Source organism: Pseudophryne corroboree, chromosome 5, assembly GCF_028390025.1.
Source record: "Pseudophryne corroboree isolate aPseCor3 chromosome 5, aPseCor3.hap2, whole genome shotgun sequence".
In the NCBI taxonomy this organism is placed as follows: domain Eukaryota; kingdom Metazoa; phylum Chordata; class Amphibia; order Anura; family Myobatrachidae; genus Pseudophryne; species Pseudophryne corroboree.
Window position 1 is genome coordinate 547,281,989 of NC_086448.1, and position 19,796 is coordinate 547,301,784.

General features: G+C 48.9%; 1 protein-coding gene across 2 annotated transcripts in view; it reads right to left on the reverse strand.

Annotated features, from left to right (window-relative positions):
- Positions 1-948: 948 nt before the first annotated feature.
- Positions 949-19,796, reverse strand: part of DEK (DEK proto-oncogene) — a 522,032-nt gene continuing 503,184 nt past the window's right edge. For both annotated transcript variants that reach the window (XM_063923232.1, XM_063923231.1), the window contains 2 exons: positions 1,740-1,808; positions 949-1,540 (listed from right to left, as the gene is read on the reverse strand). In XM_063923232.1, the coding sequence (XP_063779302.1) occupies positions 1,529-1,540; positions 1,740-1,808 (81 nt within the window). In that variant the 3' untranslated portion in view covers positions 949-1,528. The remainder of the gene's footprint in view (positions 1,541-1,739; positions 1,809-19,796) is intronic.

The following is a 19,796-nucleotide window of genomic DNA, read 5'->3' on the forward strand; positions in this document are numbered from 1 at the left end:
AATTCTGGCCTTCCCAGAGTAATAATTGTTGGAGACAGTGTGGCTCGCCAGGCCGCATCTTCCATATTTTCTGGAATTGCCCTGTGATCGCCAACTACTGGATAGAAATATTTGACCTGATAAACAAGGTCCTATCCATCAATATTACACCTGACCCGATTGTCGCACTGTTCCATATATTCCCCCCCACAGTTCCACCTTCAGCCAGATACGTTCTAGGCCATATCTTAATAGCCGCTCGGGCCAACCTAGCTCAGATGTGGAAACAGGCCTCACCACCCACCCTGCATAAGGCTATCCAAAAGATAAACCATCACTTCCTCATGGAAACAGAGTACAACCCTCCATCCACTAGTTCACCCCCCCACAAAACAAAGTGGTCCCCATGGCACCTCTTCGTGTCCTCAAAAGATGGTTCTCAATACTTTCAAAAACCAGCTACTGATACCTCCTCCCCCTTTAGCTTAACGGAACAGCCTAACCCCCTCTAGAGGCAACAATGTTCCCCTGCTTATCCTGGAGAAGAGGTCACCCCTCCCCATACCAAGAAAAGTATAGACGAGACGCCCATCTATAACCTACCTTACCCCATTTCCGCTCTCTATCGAGCTTCCCGGGACGTTCCCCTATTCTCTATAATCTAATAGATACCAATGACTCCTATGATTTTCCGTGTTGCTGATAATCTCGACTATGTACATGTTGCCTCCCTCATGCTCAATGCTGTTGAACTAACCTCCTCCCTATGTCTGGATGCTCCCTCCTCCCCCCCCCTCTCCCCCCCTAACCCATTAAGTTCCTCTCATACCTCCCATTGAATTGTATGGTGTTATATTCCCCTATCATTTTGTTTTGTACCCCATAAATGTTATATTTTTTCCTGCACAATAAAAACTATTGATGGAAAAAATATTACTGCTTTTAGGAGGAAAAGACCACAAAAAAAAGTAAAGTACAAAACAAAAACTTTAATAGCATCTGCTTTGTCATTGGATGCACTGCAAATGATCATTTGACAATAAATAAAAAGGAAGCAAAAAAAAAGTTAAATCAAGATGTCATTAGTACTTTTCTAGTGCTGGAGAGTACTGTATAACCGGTGACTGCAGTAATGCGAACATCATTTTGCAAACCACATAACTGTGTTTAGGGAAAAATTAATTTTTTAATGTTCTTTTATATTGCAATAAATGTACTTTATTTTCAAATAAAATCTTAACTGAAATGCCATCTGCCACTCCAGCACAGAATGGTCTAAAATGAAAATGAGATTTAAGGTTGCTAAAAATACCAGTAACAAAAAAACAAAAAACAACAAACAACCCAACACTTTATATTTTGCAATTTACATAGAAATTTGAACTTAAAGAAGTAAAACCTGCTTAAAAATACATTGTACCCAAAGTGGTAAAAACAAAGACATTTTTGCTGGTGTCAGCAGAGCATCAGAACTTGTGTTCCAGAGTAGCACAACACAAATCAGTCCATGTATGTTCTATGATGATGAATAAAATAATTTGTAGACGATTCAAGAGATAAGCTGTAGAGGAAAAAATGTAAATAAAAAAATCATTAAACAAAAGGAAAAAACAACAACACATAAAATAATGTAATGCAGAGCATAAAAGGGGGATGGATGGGTTGGATTGAAACATACATTTTGAAATAAAACTTTATAGAAACAGCACATAGATTCTAACATGCTACACACCTTTCTGTGGTGTGATATCTACACTCACCTCTTTAACGGTTGCTTTGATGAACTTTTTTCTTGAGACCAAGTCATAACTGGGATAGTGCTCATTCACCTTAAATACAAAATGAAAGGCCACAATCCATTAACGGTGTATTACATGCAACACACTGAAAAGGAGCTTTATGGAAGATTTAACATAGTTAAAGCTTTCTGCGAGAGAGAGAGAGAGAGAGAGAGGGAGGGGGAGAGAGAGAGGGAGGGAGGGGGAGAGAGAGAGAGAGGGAGGGAGGGGGAGAGAGAGAGAGAGAGAGAGAGGGAGGGGGAGGGAGAGAGAGGGAGGGGAAGAGAGGGAGCCCTGATGCACCTAGCCCCCCCAGGGTACAGAATATATTGACAGCAATAAGTATGGTCCACGAGCATGAAATCCACACAGCAGCTAGTCACAGGTACAATGCAGAAGTCATTTCAGATAAACAATAAAACTGTACAAGTAAAACTATACACACACTAATATAAATATATATACACACACACATACACACACATAGTAGATACTAGATATATATATCTCAGAATATTTTTACTAAATATTTAGGTAGAAGTACACTTGTTCTTGACTACCGCTGTCTAAAATGTTACTTAGAATACGTAAGTGACTGTAAAGTCACAGTGCTGATGAAGCAGGCGGATTTACTTAGGAGACGTTACCCTGCAGTCCCAGAGATCAGCCACAGCTACTTGTGTAAAGATGGCGCCAAAAGTCTCTGTCGGGGAGTGAGGGAGAGTGAATTGAAGCTCCAGGGCGGGAACACCAGCAGGATATGGCGCACGGATCTGGGGGAGGGGCTACATGTCAGCGCCTTATCCCCTATGCTGGTCCTCACCACCGGGTACTGTGGAGACTATGTAAAATTGATTTTTTAAAATCTGACCTGTGCTCCCTGCTCTGGTGGATATAGTGGGGTCCCTGTGCAGTACAGTGTCCACGCCAGCGGCGCGGTCCGTATTCTGGGACCGCGATTTGCCGGCGGGTGCCACCTGTGGTGCCCTCTTACCTTCTCCCTGATATGCAGCCACGCGAGGAGAGAGTCAGCGGTGGTGTGCCCGTGGACCAGTGCGCCTCCGCTGCAAGTACCTGGGAACCGGCGGGAGTATGCAGCGCTGCTGGGGAGGTAATGGAGCCGCAGTACAGCATGTCATAATGACATAGAAAGTGCTGTGGCCCTTGAAGTCTTCAAAAAAAAAAAAACTATTTTCGGGGCTGCCTCACGCAGCCCACGCTGTTAAGTGACCTGCTATGCAGGCACCAACTTACAAACTGAGCTCCTGTGTCCGGAGGCGGGGTTATAGAGGCGGCCATGCAATGCATCCTGGGAACAGTCACAGCTTTAGCCTGTTGGTGCCTCTGGATCCAACATGCTAAAGATCCAAGTGTATCCCGCTGCAGAAAAGGAGATTTATGGTAAGACTTACCATTGTTAAATCTCTTTCTACGATGTACACTGGATTCCACAGGGAATAACATCGGGGTGTAGAGTTGGATCTTGATCTGAGGCACCAACAGGCTAAAGCTGTGACTGTTCCCAGGATGCACTGCACCGCCTCCTCTATATTCCCGCCTCCAGGCACTGGAGCTCAGTTTTGTTAATCAGTCCAATGCAGTAGCAGGCAAAAGAGACGACAGTTAGTAGCCAGAGAACCACATTCTCATGACAGGAGAAGGTACCAGCATCTAATGCCATACAAGCCCAAAGAAGCTAAGTGAATTAGGGTGGGAGCCCTGTGGAATCCAGTGTACCTCGCAAAAAGAGTAACAATGGTAAGTCTTACCATAAATCTCCTTTTCTGCAGCAGGATACACTGGTATTAGGGAGGCCAATCCCGGGCTCGGGATCGGCAGGATCCCGGGATTTGGGCCCAAAAATGCCGGGATTTGAATCCTGGGATTGGAGCATCCAATCCCGGGATTCACGGGATTATACTGAGCATTCGCGGGAGGGTGGCCGTAAGTAATATTACTTACTAATATTAGGCGGGCGGCAGCCATGAACAAGTTGAACGCGGCGGCACTTCAAATGTAGCGCCGGCCGCCAGCCAATCAGAGCTGGCGGACCAGCAGCTAATCAGGGTAGCTGCCGCGGCAGCCAATCAGGAGCGACTGCTGCGGCCGCTTCCCCGATTGGCTGCCGGTCCGCCAGCTCTGGTTGGCTGGCGGCCGGCGCTTCATTTGAAATACCGCCGCGTTCCGTGTGTCCATGGTTGCCGTCCGCCTAATAGTAAGTAGTTACTTACACCCACCCTCTTTCCCTCCGTGCAGTCAGTGGTGCTCCCTACAGCCTTCCTCCCTCCCACGCCGCTACCAACCCTCCCTCCCGAGTCCCTACACTCTTCCTACCTCCCGCACCGCTACCTACACTCTTCCTACCTCCCGCACCGCTACCTACACCCTCCCTCCACCCTCCCTCCAGCGCTGCTCCCTCCAACTTTCACTGATCCCTACTGCAATCTCGGGATTGAAAAAACGGACCGGGATTGGCCTCCCTAACTGGTATTCCACAGGGAATAACATCAGGATATCCTAAAGCAGTTGCTCATGGGAGGGGACGCACTGTAGCGGGCACAAGAACCCGGCGTCCAAAGGAAGCATCCTGGAAGGCGGAAGTAACAAAAGGCATAGAACCTGATGAACAAGTTCACGGAGGACCACGTAGCCGGCTTGCACAATTGTTCTAAAGTTGCGCCACGGCAGGCCGTACAAGAAGGTCCAACAGACCGAGTAGAATGGGCCTTGATAGTAGCAGGAGCTGGAAGATCAGCCTGTACATAAGCTTGTGCAATCACCATTCTACTCCATCTGGCCAGGGTCTGCTTATTCGCAGGCCAGCCACGTTTGTGAAAAACAAAAAGTACAAAGAGAGAATTAGACTTCCTAATGGAGGCTGTCCTCTTCACATAGATACGGAGAGCCAGTACCACATCCAAAGACCGCTTTTTGGAGGATAAATCAGGAGATAACCAAGGGATTGTGGTTCCAGCCCTTAAGGTGGAAAGACCACCCCACCTTAGGTAGATAACCAGGGCGCGTTCTAAGAACTGCCCGGTCACGGTGAAAAATCAGAAAGGGAGACCTACAGGATAAGCACCCAAGTCTGAAACCCGTCTAGCAGAGGCAATAGCCAGTAAAAACAAGACCTTAAGTGTAAGCCATTTGAGGTCCACAGGCTTAAGAGGTTCAAACAGAGACTCTTATAGGGCATTCAGAGCAACTGACAAATCCCAAGGAGCCACAGGAGGAACATAGGGAGGTTGAATCCAAAGAACACCCTGAGTGAATGTGTGATCATCAGGAAGAGTCACAATTTTTTTCTGAAACCAAACAGACAAGGCAGAAATATGAACCTTGAGGGAGGTAAGACGAAGGCCTAAGTCCAGGCCCTGTTGCAGAAAAGCCAAAAGATTGGCAGTACTGAACTTGAAAGCATCACAATTTTTAGCGGCACACCAGGTGAAGTAAGAATTCCAGACCCTATGATAAATCCAGGCAGAAACCTGCTTACGGGCCCTCAACATAGTTTGAATGACCGCCTCAGAAAAACCTTTGGCTCTCAGGACTGAAGCTTCAAGAGCCACACTGTCAAAGCCAGCCAGGCCAAATCCTGGTAGTCACGGGGGCCCTGAACGAGGTGGTCTGGTCGCTGCGGAAGCAGAAGAGGACGCTCTAACGTGAGACCCTGTAGGTCTGAGAACCAATGCCGTCTAGGAGTGATCAGAAGTAGGAATCCTCCTTCTTGCTTGAACTTCCTTATTACTCTGGGCAGGAGTGACACCGGAGGGAACACGTACGGCAGCCGAAAGTTACATGGAACTGCCAGTGCGTCCACGAACGCTGCTTGATGATCCCTTGTCCTTGCTCCGAAGACCGGAACCTTGTGATTGTGTCAAGACGCCATCAGGTCTACATCTGGTAGGCCCCACTTGTCCACTAGGATTTGAAATACTTCTCGATGAAGACTCCACTCTCCGACGTGTATGTCCTGACGACTGAGGAAGTCAGCTTCCCAGTTCAGGACTCCCGGAATGAACACTGCCGATATGGCTGGCAGATGGCGTTCCACCCAGCAAAGAATCATTGACACTTCCAACATTGCCATGCAGCTTCGAATGCAGTCTTGATGTTTTATGAATGCCACCGTGGTGGCGTTATCTGACTGTACTTGAACAGGCCTGTTCGTACCAGAGGCAGGAATAGTGTCAGCGCATTGAACACTGCCCGGAATTCCAGAATGTTTATCGGGAGGAGACACTCCTCCCAGGTCCACCGACCAAGAAGAGAGTGTTGCTCCAGCACCTCTCCCCAACCCCTCAAACTGGCATCAGTCGTCAGAAGGACCCAGTTGGAGATCCAGAAGGGCCGCCCCCTGCTCACCACGTTAGCGACAGACGGACCTCCGGAGATAAGGAGAGCATGCGAGACCTGATCCGGTGAGGCAGGCCGTCCCACTTGGCTAGAATCAGTTTCTGGAGAGGGTGGGAATGAAATTGACCATACTCTACCATGTCGAAAGCCGACACCATAAGGCCTAGTGCTTGCATCGCCAAGTGTATCGACACAAGTGGGCGAGACTGGAAGCATCTTATTCTGTCCTGAAGGTTCAGGACCTTCTCCTGGGACAAGAGCAACCGCTGGTTGTGAGTGTTTAACAGTTCCCCCAGGTGCACCATGCTCTGAGCAGGGACCAGGTATGATTTCTTCCAGTTGATGAGCCACCCGTGGGCTTGCAGAAACTGGACCATCAGATCCAGACGACGGAGAACTTCTGGTGAATTGGCCAGGATCAGCAAGTCGTTCAGATACGGCAGGATCCTGATACCCTGACAGCGGAGTAGAGCAATCACCACCGCCGCCATGACTTTGGTGAAAATTTGCGGAGCTGTGGTCCGCCTAAAAGCCAAGGCCCGGAATTGATAATGTAGGTTGCCAATAGCAAACCGCAGGTACTTCTGGTGCGACATGGCAATAGGAATATGTAGGTAAGCATCCTGTAATGTCCAGGGATACCATATAGACCCCAGGCTCCAAAGCCAGAACAATAAAGCGAAGAGTCTCCACACAGAACTTGGATACTCGCACAAATTTGTTCAAAGACTTGAGATTGAGCCGTGAGGACCCATTCGGTTTCGGGACTAGGAACAGCGTTGAATAGTACCCCCTGCCTCTCTGAGTCAGAGGCACCAGCACTACCACTCCTGTGTCCAGGAGGGATCGTACCACCACCACCTGTAGAGCGTTTGCTTTCACCAGATTTGAAGGGATGTTTGTTAAGCAAAACTGACAAGGAGGATGCTTCTGGAAGGAGATGGCGTATCCGTGAGAGACGATATCCCGTACCCAGGCGTCTGAAGTGGTCTGTAACCATGCCTGAGCTAACCCTAGAAGTCAGCCTCCCACGCTGGGATCCCTCAGGAGGTCGTCCGCCCCGTCATGCAGCAGGCTTGTCAGATTTGGAAGCAGGCCGACGGGCAGCCCAGGCTCGTTTAGGCTTGGGCTTACTGGACTTGGAAGTGCGTGACCGTTTCGGGTACGCCTGACCCTTTGCTTTACCTGGAGGACAAAAGGAAGTACTCTTAGCCTTCGGAGCTGAAGGAGCAGTACTAGGCAGACATGCAATCTTTGCAGAGGAAAGATCAGCAACAATTTTGTTGAGGTCTTCCCCAAAAAGAATATTCCACTTAAAAGGGAGAACCTCCAGAGTTTTATTAGAGTCCAGATCCACAGACCAGGACCGTAACCACAGGATCCGGGGAGCCAGAATGGACGTAGTAGCCGCTTTGGCCGCCAGAATTCCAGCATCAGAAGCCGCTTCCTGAACGTATTGAGAAGCCGTAATATACGAGAGACATGGTTTAGCATTATCAGGAATGTTAGACCGCAGTTACGCTTCCACCTCCTGAAACCAAGCAGTGACGGCTTCAGCAGCCCAAGAGGCCACAATAGTACTGTAGGTCTATGCACAGCTCCAGCGAGAGTATAAATAGACTTCAAGCAACCCTCCAACACGCTTATCCGTCGGTTCTTTCAGAGAAGTGACGGTTGTGACAGGCAGAGCAGAAGAAACCACCAGCCGTGCGACTTGCAAGTCCACTGGTGGCGGTGTTTCCCAATTTTTACTTAGCTCTTAGAGGATGGCGAGCTAGCATCTTCTTATGAGGCGTAAACTTTTTCCCTGGACACTCCCAGGATTCCTGACGTAGGTCAACCAAATGGTCAGAATAAGGTAAAACAAGTTTAGCGACCTTCTGACATTTGAACCTATCAGGTTTCTTAGAGGCCTCTTGAGGTTGTGTGTCATCAATTTGGAGAATCAGTCTGATAGCCTCCAAGAGATCAGGAACATCCACCTGTGAAACAGATTCCCCACCAGAAGCATCTGCATCCAGTATACACACCCTCTTCATCAGAAGAGGTAACATGAGAGGATTGCGAGGAAGGGCCCACTTAGAGGGCCCCTTGGCCTTAGGCGGGCGAGGGTCAAGTTTCTGCTTAGCCATTGTCTGATGGAATTGCTGCAACTGAGTGGACAGAGTATCTGCCCATGGTGGATTAACCGCAGGGACAACTTGTGGTTGTAAAGGCACAGGTGGTCCCATAGGGGGTGTGAGTCTAGTTACAAGCGTATTCAGCAATGTAGAGAAAGTAGCCCAAGGTGGGTCTGAATGTGCCCCCATTGCTACAACCTGACTGGGAGGTAAAGAACCCCCAGCACTTGAGCAACCAGCTGCAATGTTATCCTCTAAGGGGTCCATGACGTCACCACCGCGAATGGCGGGATCAGCCACGGAACAGTCGCCCCTTGTAGCAGACATGATAGGAAGGTAAATCCAAGGGCAACGCAGTACAATAAATGCAGAAAATTTACCGACAAAGCAATACGAAGTAATTCCGAGTAAAGAACATTTTATGGATATATATATATATATATATATATATATATATATATATATATATATACTTATACATACACACACATACATATATATATATACATATATATATATATATATATATACACACACACACACACACACACACATATACACACACTATATATATATTAGAGATGAGCGGATTCGGTTTTACTCGGTTCTCAAAACCGAATCTTATTGGCTCACGGATGTCACGTGTTTTGGATAGCCAATAAGATTCGGTTTTGAGAACCGAGTAAAACCGAATCCGCTCATCTCTAATATATATAGCCTTTATCAGCGTAGGAACAACCTCATCCGGAATGCCTTTTTCTGCTAGGATCCGGCGTTCAACCGCCATGCCGTCAAACGCAGCCGCGGTAAGTCTTGGAACAGACAGAGGCCATGGGTCCTCTGTGAGCACTTCTTGCAGATCCGGATACCAAGTCCTTCTTGGCCAATCCGGACCAATGAGTATTGTTCTCACTCCTCTTTTTCTTATGATTCTCAGCACCTTGGGTATGAGAGGAAGAGGAGGAAATACATAAACAGTCTACAGCTATCGCCTGAGGGTCTCTTGACCTGGCGCATTACCTCTGTAGCTTTTTGTTGAGGCGGGATGCCATCATGTCCACCTGTGGCAGTTCCCACCGACTTGCAATCTGCGCGAAGACTTCTTGATGAAGTCCCCACTCTCCCGGATGGAGGTCGTGCCTGCTGAGGAAGTCTGCTTCCCAGTTGTCCACTCCCGGAATGAACACTGCTGACAGTGCGCTTACGTGATTCTCCGCCCAGCGAAGAATTCTGGTGGCTTCCGCCATCGCCACCCTGCTCCTTGTGCTGCCTTGGCGGTTTACATGAGGCACTGCGGTGACATTGTCTGACTGAATCAGAACTGATTGGTCGCGAAGCAGGGTCTCCGCTTGACGTAGGGCGTTGTATATGGCCCTTAGTTCCAGGATATTGATGTGAAGGCAAGTCTCCTGACTTGACCACAGACCTTGGAAATTTCTTCCCTGTGTGACTGCCCCCCCACCCTCGGAGGCTTGCATCCGTGGTCACCAGGACCCAGTCCTGAATGCAGAATCTGCGGCCCTCGAGAAGGTGAGCACTCTGCAGCCACCACAGGAGAGAAACCCTGGCCCTGGGGGATAGGGTGATCAGCCGATGCATCTGAAGATGTGATCCGGACCACTTGTCCAACAGATCCCATTGAAAGGTCCTCGCATGGAACCTGCCGAAGGGAATGGCCTCGTATGATGCCACCATCTTTCCCAGGACTCGCGTGCAGTGATGCACCGACACCTGCTTTGGTTTTAATAGGTCTCTGACCAGTGTCATGAGCTCCTGAGCCTTCTCCATCGGGAGATAAACCCTCTTCTGGTCTGTGTCCAGAATCATGCCCAGGAAGGGCAGACGAGTCGTAGGAATCAACTGCGACTTTGGAATATTTAGAATCCAGCCGTGCTGTTGTAACACTTCCCGAGAGCGTGCTACGCTGATCAGCAACTGCTCTCTGGACCTCGCCTTTATGAGGAGATCGTCCAAGTATGGGATAATTGTGACCCCTTGCTTTCGCAGGAACACCATTTCCGCCATTACCTTGGTAAATATTCTCGGTGCCGTGGAGAGACCAAACGGCAACGTCTGGAATTGGTAATGACAATCCTGTACCACAAATCTGAGGTACGCCTGATGAGGTGGATAAATGGGGACATGAAGGTAAGCATCCTTTATGTCCAGAGACACCAAAAAATCCCCTCCTTCCAGGCTTGCGATGACCGCTCTGAGCGATTCCATCTTGAACTTGAACCTTTTCAGGTATATGTTCAGGGATTTTAAATTCAATATGGGTCTGACCGAACCGTCCGGCTTCGGTACCACAAACATGGTCGAATAATAACCCTTTCCTTGTTGAAGGAGGGGAACCTTGACCACCACCTGCTGAAGATACAATTTGTGAATTGCAGCTAACACTATTTCCCTCTCTAAGGGGGAAGCTGGCAGGGCCGATTTGAAGTATCGGTGAGGGGGCATCTCCTCGAATTCCAGCCTGTATCCCTGAGACACAATCTCTATTGCCCAGGGATCCACCTGGGAGTGAACCCACTTTTGGCTGAAATTTCGGAGACGCGCCCCCACCGGGCCTAGCTCCACCTGTGGAGCCCCAGCGTCATGCGGTGGATTTAGTGGAAGCCGGGGAGGACTTCTGTTCCTGGGAACTAGCTGTGTTGTGCAGCTTCTTTCCTCTGCCCCTGCCTCTGGCAAGAAAGGACGCACCTCGGACTTTCTTGCCTTTTTGTGAACGAAAGGACTGCATTTGGTAATACGGTGCTTTCTTAGGTTGTGAGGGAACATATGGCAAAAAATAAGAATTTACTTACCGATAATTCTATTTCTCATAGTCCGTAGTGGATGCTGGGAACTCCGAAAGGACCATGGGGAATAGCGGCTCCGCAGGAGACTGGGCACAAAAGTAAAAGCTTTAGGACTACCTGGTGTGCACTGGCTCCTCCCCCTATGACCCTCCTCCAAGCCTCAGTTAGGATACTGTGCCCGGACGAGCGTACACAATAAGGAAGGATTTTGAATCCCGGGTAAGACTCATACCAGCCACACCAATCACACCGTACAACTTGTGATCTGAACCCAGTTAACAGCATGATAACAGAGGAGCCTCTGAAAAGATGGCTCACAACAATAATAACCCGATTTTTGTAACAATAACTATGTACAAGTATTGCAGACAATCCGCACTTGGGATGGGCGCCCAGCATCCACTACGGACTATGAGAAATAGAATTATCGGTAAGTAAATTCTTATTTTCTCTGACGTCCTAGTGGATGCTGGGAACTCCGAAAGGACCATGGGGATTATACCAAAGCTCCCAAACGGGCGGGAGTGCGCGGATGACTCTGCAGCACCGAATGAGAGAACTCCAGGTCCTCCTCAGCCAGGGTATCAAATTTGTAGAATTTAGCAAACGTGTTTGCCCCTGACCAAGTAGCTGCTCGGCAAAGTTGTAAAGCCGAGACCCCTCGGGCAGCCGCCCAAGATGAGCCCACTTTCCGTGTGGAATGGGCTTTTACAGATTTTGGCTGTGGCAGGCCTGCCACAGAATGTGCAAGCTGAATTGTACTACAAATCCAACGAGCAATAGTCTGCTTAGAAGCAGGAGCACCCAGCTTGTTGGATGCATACAGGATAAACAGCGAGTCAGATTTTCTGACTCCAGCCGTCCTGGAAACATATATTTTCAGGGCCCTGACTACGTCCAGCAACTTGGAATCCTCCAAGTCCCTAGTAGCCGCAGGTACAATAGGCTGGTTCAGGTGAAACGCTGAAACCACCTTAGGTAGAAATTGAGGACGAGTCCTCAATTCTGCCCTGTCCGTATGAAAAATTAGGTAAGGGCTTTTATAGGATAAAGCCGCCAATTCTGAGACACGCCTGGCTGAAGCCAGGGCTAACAGCATTACCACTTTCCATGTGAGATATTTTAAGTCCACAGTGGTGAGTGGTTCAAACCAATGTGATTTTAGGAACCCCAAAACTACACTGAGATCCCAAGGTGCCACTGGAGGCACAAAAGGAGGCTGTATATGCAGTACCCCCTTGACAAACGTCTGAACTTCAGGAACTGAAGCTAGTTCTTTCTGGAAGAATATCGACAGGGCCGAAATTTGAACCTTAATGGACCCTAATTTTAGGCCCATAGATAGTCCTGTTTGCAGGAAATGCAGGAAACGACCCAGTTGAAATTCCTCTGTAGGGGCCTTCCTGGCCTCACACCACGCAACATATTTACGCCAAATACGGTGATAATGTTGCACAGTTACATCCTTCCTGGCTTTGATCAGGGTAGGGATGACTTCATCCGGAATGCCTTTTTCCTTCAGGATCCGGCGTTCAACCGCCATGCCGTCAAACGCAGCCGCGGTAAGTCTTGGAACAGACAGGGTCCCTGCTGGAGCAGGTCCTTTCTTAGAGGTAGAGGCCACGGGTCCTCCGTGAGCATCTCTTGAAGTTCCGGGTACCAAGTCCTGCTTGGCCAATCCGGAGCCACGAGTATAGTCCTTACTCCTCTCCTTCTTATGATTCTCAGTACCTTGGGTATGAGAGGCAGAGGAGGGAACACATACACTGACTGGTACACCCACGGTGTTACCAGAGCGTCCACAGCTATTGCCTGAGGGTCCCTTGACCTGGCGCAATATCTGTCCAGTTTTTTGTTGAGGCGGGACGCCATCATGTCCACCTTTGGTTTTTCCCAACGGTTCACAATCATGTGGAAGACTTCTGGGTGAAGTCCCCACTCCCCCGGGTGGAGGTCGTGTCTGCTGAGGAAGTCTGCTTCCCAGTTGTCCACTCCCGGAATGAACACTGCTGACAGTGCTATCACATGATTTTCCGCCCAGCGAAGAATCCTTGCAACTTCCGTCATTGCCCTCCTGCTTCTTGTGCCGCCCTGTCTGTTTACGTGGGCGACTGCCGTGATGTTGTCCGACTGGATCAACACCGGCTGACCCTGAAGCAGAGGCCTTGCCTGACTTAGGGCATTGTAAATGGCCCTTAGTTCCAGGATATTTATGTGAAGTGACGTTTCCATGCTTGACCACAAGCCCTGGAAATTTCTTCCCTGTGTGACTGCTCCCCAGCCTCTCAGGCTGGCATCCGTGGTCACCAGGACCCAGTCCTGAATGCCGAATCTGCGGCCCTCTAGAAGATGAGCACTCTGCAACCACCACAGGAGAGACACCCTTGTCCTTGGAGACAGGGTTATCCGCTGATGCATTTGAAGATGCGATCCGGACCATTTGTCCAGCAGATCCCACTGAAAAGTTCTTGCGTGGAATCTGCCGAATGGAATCGCTTCGTAAGAAGCCACCATTTTTCCCAGGACCCTTGTGCATTGATGCACTGACACTTGGCCTGGTTTTAGGAGGTTCCTGACTAGGTCGGATAACTCCCTGGCTTTCTCCTCCGGGAGAAACACCTTTTTCTGGACTGTGTCCAGAATCATCCCTAGGAACAGCAGACGTGTCGTCGGAATCAGCTGCGATTTTGGAATATTTAGAATCCACCCGTGCTGTCGTAGTACTACTTGAGATAGTGCTACTCCGACCTCTAACTGTTCTCTGGACCTTGCCCTTATCAGGAGATCGTCCAAGTAAGGGATAATTAAGACGCCTTTTCTTCGAAGAAGAATCATCATTTCGGCCATTACCTTGGTAAAGACCCGGGGTGCCGTGGACAATCCAAACGGCAGCGTCTGAAACTGATAGTGACAGTTCTGTACCACAAACCTGAGGTACCCTTGGTGAGAAGGGCTAATTGGGACATGGAGGTAAGCATCCTTGATGTCCAGAGACACCATATAGTTCCCTTCTTCCAGGTTCGCTATCACTGCTCTGAGTGACTCCATCTTGAATTTGAACCTTTGTATGTAAGTGTTCAAGGATTTCAGATTTAAAATAGGTCTCACCGAGCCGTCCGGCTTCGGTACCACAAACAGCGTGGAATAATACCTCTTTCCCTGTTGTAGGAGGGGTACCTTGATTATCACCTGCTGGGAATACAGCTTGTGAATGGCTTCCAATACCGCCTCCCTGTCGGAGGGAGACGTTGGTAAAGCAGACTTCAGGAACCGGCGAGGGGGAGACGTCTCGAATTCCAATTTGTACCCCTGAGATACTACCTGCAGGATCCAGGGGTCCACTTGCGAGTGAGCCCACTGCGCGCTGAAATTCTTGAGACGGGCCCCCACCGTGCCTGAGTCCGCTTGTAAGGCCCCAGCGTCATGCTGAGGACTTGGCAGAAGCGGGGGAGGGCTTCTGTTCCTGGGAAGAGGCTGCCTGCTGCAGTCTTTTTCCCCTTCCTCTGCCCCGGGGCAGATATGAGTGGCCTTTTGCCCGCTTGCCCTTATGGGGACGAAAGGACTGAGCCTGAAAAGACTGTCTTTTTCTGCTGAGAGGTGACCTGGGGTAAAAAGGGTGGATTTCCCAGCCGTTGCCGTGGCCACCAGGTCCGATAGACCGACCCCAAATAACTCCTCCCCTTTATACGGCAATACTTCCATATGCCGTTTGGAATCCGCATCACCTAACCACTGTCGCGTCCATAACCCTCTTCTGGCAGAAATGGACAGCGCACTTACTCTTGATGCCAGAGTGCAAATATCCCTCTGTGCATCTCGCATATATAGAAATGCATCCTTTAAATGCTCTATAGTCAATAATATACTGTCCCTGTCCAGGGTATCAATATTTTCAGTCAGGGAATCCGACCAAGCCACCCCAGCACTGCACATCCAGGCTGAGGCGATTGCTGGTCGCAGTATAATACCAGTATGTGTGTATATACTTTTTAGGATATTTTCCAGCTTCCTATCAGCTGGTTCCTTGAGGGCGGCCGTATCAGGAGACGGTAACGCCACTTGTTTTGATAAGCGTGTGAGCGCCTTATCTACCCTAAGGGGTGTTTCCCAACGTGCCCTAACCTCTGGTGGGAAAGGGTATAATGCCAATAATCTTTTAGAAATTAGCAGTTTTTTATCGGGGGAAACCCACGCTTCATCACACACCTCATTTAATTCATCTGATTCAGGAAAAACTACGGGTAGTTTTTTCACACCCCACATAATACCCTTTTTTGTGGTACTTGTAGTATCAGAAATGTTCAAAACCTCCTTCATTGCCGTGATCATGTAACGTGTGGCCCTACTGGAAAATACGTTTGTTTCCTCACCGTCGACACTGGAGTCAGTGTCCGTGTCTGTGTCTGTGTCGACCATCTGAGGTAACGGGCGCTTTAGAGCCCCTGACGGTGTTTGAGACGCCTGTACAGGTAATAACTGATTTGCCGGCTGTCTCATGTCGTCAACAGTCTTTTGTAAAGTGCTGACACTATCACGTAATTCCTTCCATAAGACCATCCAGTCAGGTGTCGACTCCCTAGGGGGTGACATCACTATTACAGGCAATTGCTCCGCCTCCATACCATTTTCCTCCTCATACATGTCGACACAACGTACCGACACACAGCACACACACAGGGAATGCTCTGATAGAGGACAGGACCCCACTAGCCCTTTGGGGAGACAGAGGGAGAGTTTGCCAGCACACACCAGAGCGCTATATATATATATATATATATATATATACAGGGGTAACCTTATATAAGTGTTTTTCCCTTATATAGCGGTGTATAGATTTATCTGCCAAATTAGTGCCCCTCCTCTCTTGTTTTACCCTGTTTCTGTAGTGCAGGACTGCAGGGGAGAGTCAGGGAGCTTCCCTCCAACGGAGCTGTGAGGGAAAATGGCGCCAGTGTGCTGAGGAGATAGGCTCCGCCCCCTTCTCGGCGGCCTTTCTCCCGCTTTTTTAAGGAAAAATTGGCAGGGGTTAAATGCATCCATATAGCCCAGGAGCTATATGTGATGTATTTTTTGCCATCTAAGGTGTTTTTATTGCGTCTCAGGGCGCCCCCCCCAGCGCCCTGCACCCTCAGTGACCGGAGTGTGAAGTGTGCTGAGAGCAATGGCGCACAGCTGCGGTGCTGTGCGCTACCTTATTGAAGACAGGACGTCTTCTGCCGCCGATTTTCCGGACCTCTTCAGTCTTCTGGCTCTGTAAGGGGGGCGGCGGCACGGCTCTGGGACCCATCCATGGCTGGGCCTGTGATCGTCCCTCTGGAGCTAATGTCCAGTAGCCTAAGAAGCCCAATCCACTCTGCACGCAGGTGAGTTCGCTTCTTCTCCCCTTAGTCCCTCGGTGCAGTGAACCTGTTGCCAGCAGGATTCACTGAAAATAAAAAACCTATACTTAAACTTTTTCACTAAGCAGCTCAGGAGAGCCACCTAGTGTGCACCCTTCTCGTTCGGGCACAAAAATCTAACTGAGGCTTGGAGGAGGGTCATAGGGGGAGGAGCCAGTGCACACCAGGTAGTCCTAAAGCTTTTACTTTTGTGCCCAGTCTCCTGCGGAGCCGCTATTCCCCATGGTCCTTTCGGAGTTCCCAGCATCCACTAGGACGTCAGAGAAAATTTGACTTTCCAGCAGTAGCTGTGGAGACCAGGTCCGAGAGACCCTCCCCAAACAATTCCTCACCCTTGTAAGGTAAAACCTTCATGTGCCTTTTTGAGTCAGCATCGCCTGTCCATTGCAGAGTCCACAGGACCCTTCTGGCAGAAATCGACATTGCATTTATTCTAGAGCCCAGTAGGCTAATGTCTCTTTGAGCATCTCTCATATATAGGACAGCATCTTTTATATGCCCCAGGGTCATTAATATAGTATCCTTGTCCAAGGTATCAAGTTCCTCAGATAAGGTATCCGTCCATGCTGCTACAGCACTACACACCCAGGCCGACGCAATTGCCGGCCTTAGTAAGGTACCTGAATGTGTATAAATGGACTTCAGGGTACCCTCTTGCTTTCTATCCGCAGCATCTTTTAAAGTGGCCGTATCCTGTGACGGCAGGGCTACCCTATTGGATAAGCGTGTTAGAGCTTTGTCCACCCTAGGGGAGGATTCCCAGCGGAACCTGTCCGTTGGCGGGAAAGGATACGCCATAAGCATCCGTTTGGAAATCTGCAGTTTTTTATCTGGAGATTCCCAAGCCTTTTCACATAACTCATTTAGCTCATGTGAAGGGGGAAAGGCTCATCAGGGATTGGGGTTTCCTCTGTGATGTGCAACACCTCCTTCATTGCTATATAATCATATAACGGATGGCTTTAGCCAATTTAGGCTGTAACTTTGCATCATCGTAATAGACACTGGAGTCAGAATCCGTGTCAGTATCCGTGTCAACAATTTGGGATAGTGGGCGCTTCTGAGACCCTGACGGCCTCTGCGACATAGGATCAGGCATGGGCTGAGACCCCGACTGTCCTAAGGTTTCAGCTTTATCCAACCTTTTATGCAAGGAATTAACATTATAATTTAAAACCTTCCACATATCCATCCAATCAGGTGGAATGTATTTGACTATTTAAATACACTTGACTTTGCTTAAGACCCCGAGTGCCGCAGCCTTTTTGAAAGATAGAATAAATATATATATATATATCTATATCTATCCACAAACTCTGATAATCTTGCTGTAGCAGATTCCATCCCTGATATTTTTGGGCACCCTGGAGGATTATTTAACCTTTTATGTATTTTGGGCAATTGATAAAATAAGGCTATACGAGGATGTGGATTATAATAAGATTTTACTCACCGGTAAATCTATTTCTCATAGTCCGTAGTGGATGCTGGGACTCCGTAAGGACCATGGGGAATAGCGGCTTCGTAGGAGACTGGGCACAACTAAAGAAAGCTTTAGGACTACCTGGTGTGCACTGGCTCCTCCCACTATGACCCTCCTCCAGACCTCAGTTAGGATACTGTGCCCGGAAGAGCTGACACAATAAGGAAGGATTTTGAATCCCGGGTAAGACTCATACCAGCCACACCAATCACACCGTATAACTCGTGATACAATACCCAGTTAACAGTATGAAATATAACGGAGCCTCTCAACAGATGGCTCAACAATAACCCTTTAGTTAAGCAATAACTATAAACAAGTATTGCAGACAATCCGCACTTGGGATGGGCGCCCAGCATCCACTACGGACTACGAGAAATAGATTTACCGGTGAGTAAAATCTTATTTTCTCTAACGTCCTAAGTGGATGTTGGGACTCCGTAAGGACCATGGGGATTATACCAAAGCTCCCAAACGGGCGGGAGAGTGCGGATGACTCTGCAGCACCGAATGAGCAAACTCTAGGTCCTCCTCAGCCAGGGTATCAAACTTGTAGACTGTTGCAAAAATGTTTGAACCCGACCAAGTAACAGCTCGGCAAAGTTGTAAAGCCGAGACCCCTCGGGCAGCCGCCCAAGAAGAGCCCACTTTCCTCGTGGAATGGGCTTTTACAGATTTAGGGTGCGGCAGTCCAGCCGCAGCATGTGCAAGTTGAATCGTGCTACAGATCCAGCGAGCAATAGTCTGCTTAGAAGCAGGAGCACCCAGCTTGTTGGGTGCATACAGGATAAATAGCGAGTCAGTTTTCCCGACTCCAGCCGTCCTGGAACATATACTTTTCAGGGCCCTGACTACGTCCAGTAACTTGGAATCCTCTAAGTCCCAAGTAGCCGCAGGCACCACAATAGGTTGGTTCACATGAAAAACTGATACCACCTTAGGAAGGAATTGGGAACGAGTCCTCAATTCCGCCTTATCCATATAAAATACAGATAAGGGCTTTTGTATGACAAAGCCGCCAATTCTGATACACGCCTGGCCGACGCCAAGGCCCACAGCATGACCACTTTCCACGTGAGGTATTGTAGCTCCACGGATTTAAGTGGCTCAACCCAATGCGACTTCAGGAAATCCAACACCACGTTGAGATCCCATGGTGCCACTTGAGGCACAAACGGGGGCTGACTATGCAGCACTCCCTTAACAAAAGTCTGAACTTCAGGCAGTGAAGCCAGTTCTATTTTGGAAGAAAATCGATAGAGCCGAAATCTGAACCTTCATGGAACCCAATTTTAGGCCCATAGGCACCTCTGACTGTAGGAAGTGCAGAAATCGACCTAGCTGAAATTTCTCCTTTGGGGCCTTCCTGGCCTCACAGCACGCAACATATTTCCGCCATATGCGGTGATAATGGTTTGCGTTCACTTCTGTCCTAGCTTTAAATAGCGTAGGGATAACTTCCTCCGGAATGCCCATTTCCTTCAGGATCCGGCGTTCAACCGCCATGCCGTCAAACTCAGCCGCGGTACGTCTTGGAACAGACAGGCCCCCTGCTGCAGCAGGTCCTGTCTGAGCGGCAGAGGCCATGGGTCCTCTGAGATCATTTCTTGGAGTTCTGGGTACCAAGCTCTTCTTGGCCAACCCGGAACAATGAGTATAGTTCTTACTCCTCTCCTTCTTATTATTCTCATTACCCTGGGTAAGAGAGGCAGAGAAGGGAACACATACACCGACTGGTACACCCACGGTGTTACCAGAGCGTCCACAGCTATCGCCTGAGGGTCCCTTGACCTGGCGCAATATCTTTGTAACTGTTTGTTGAGGCGGGACGCCATCATGTCCACCTGTGGCCTTTCCCAACGGTGTACAATCATTTG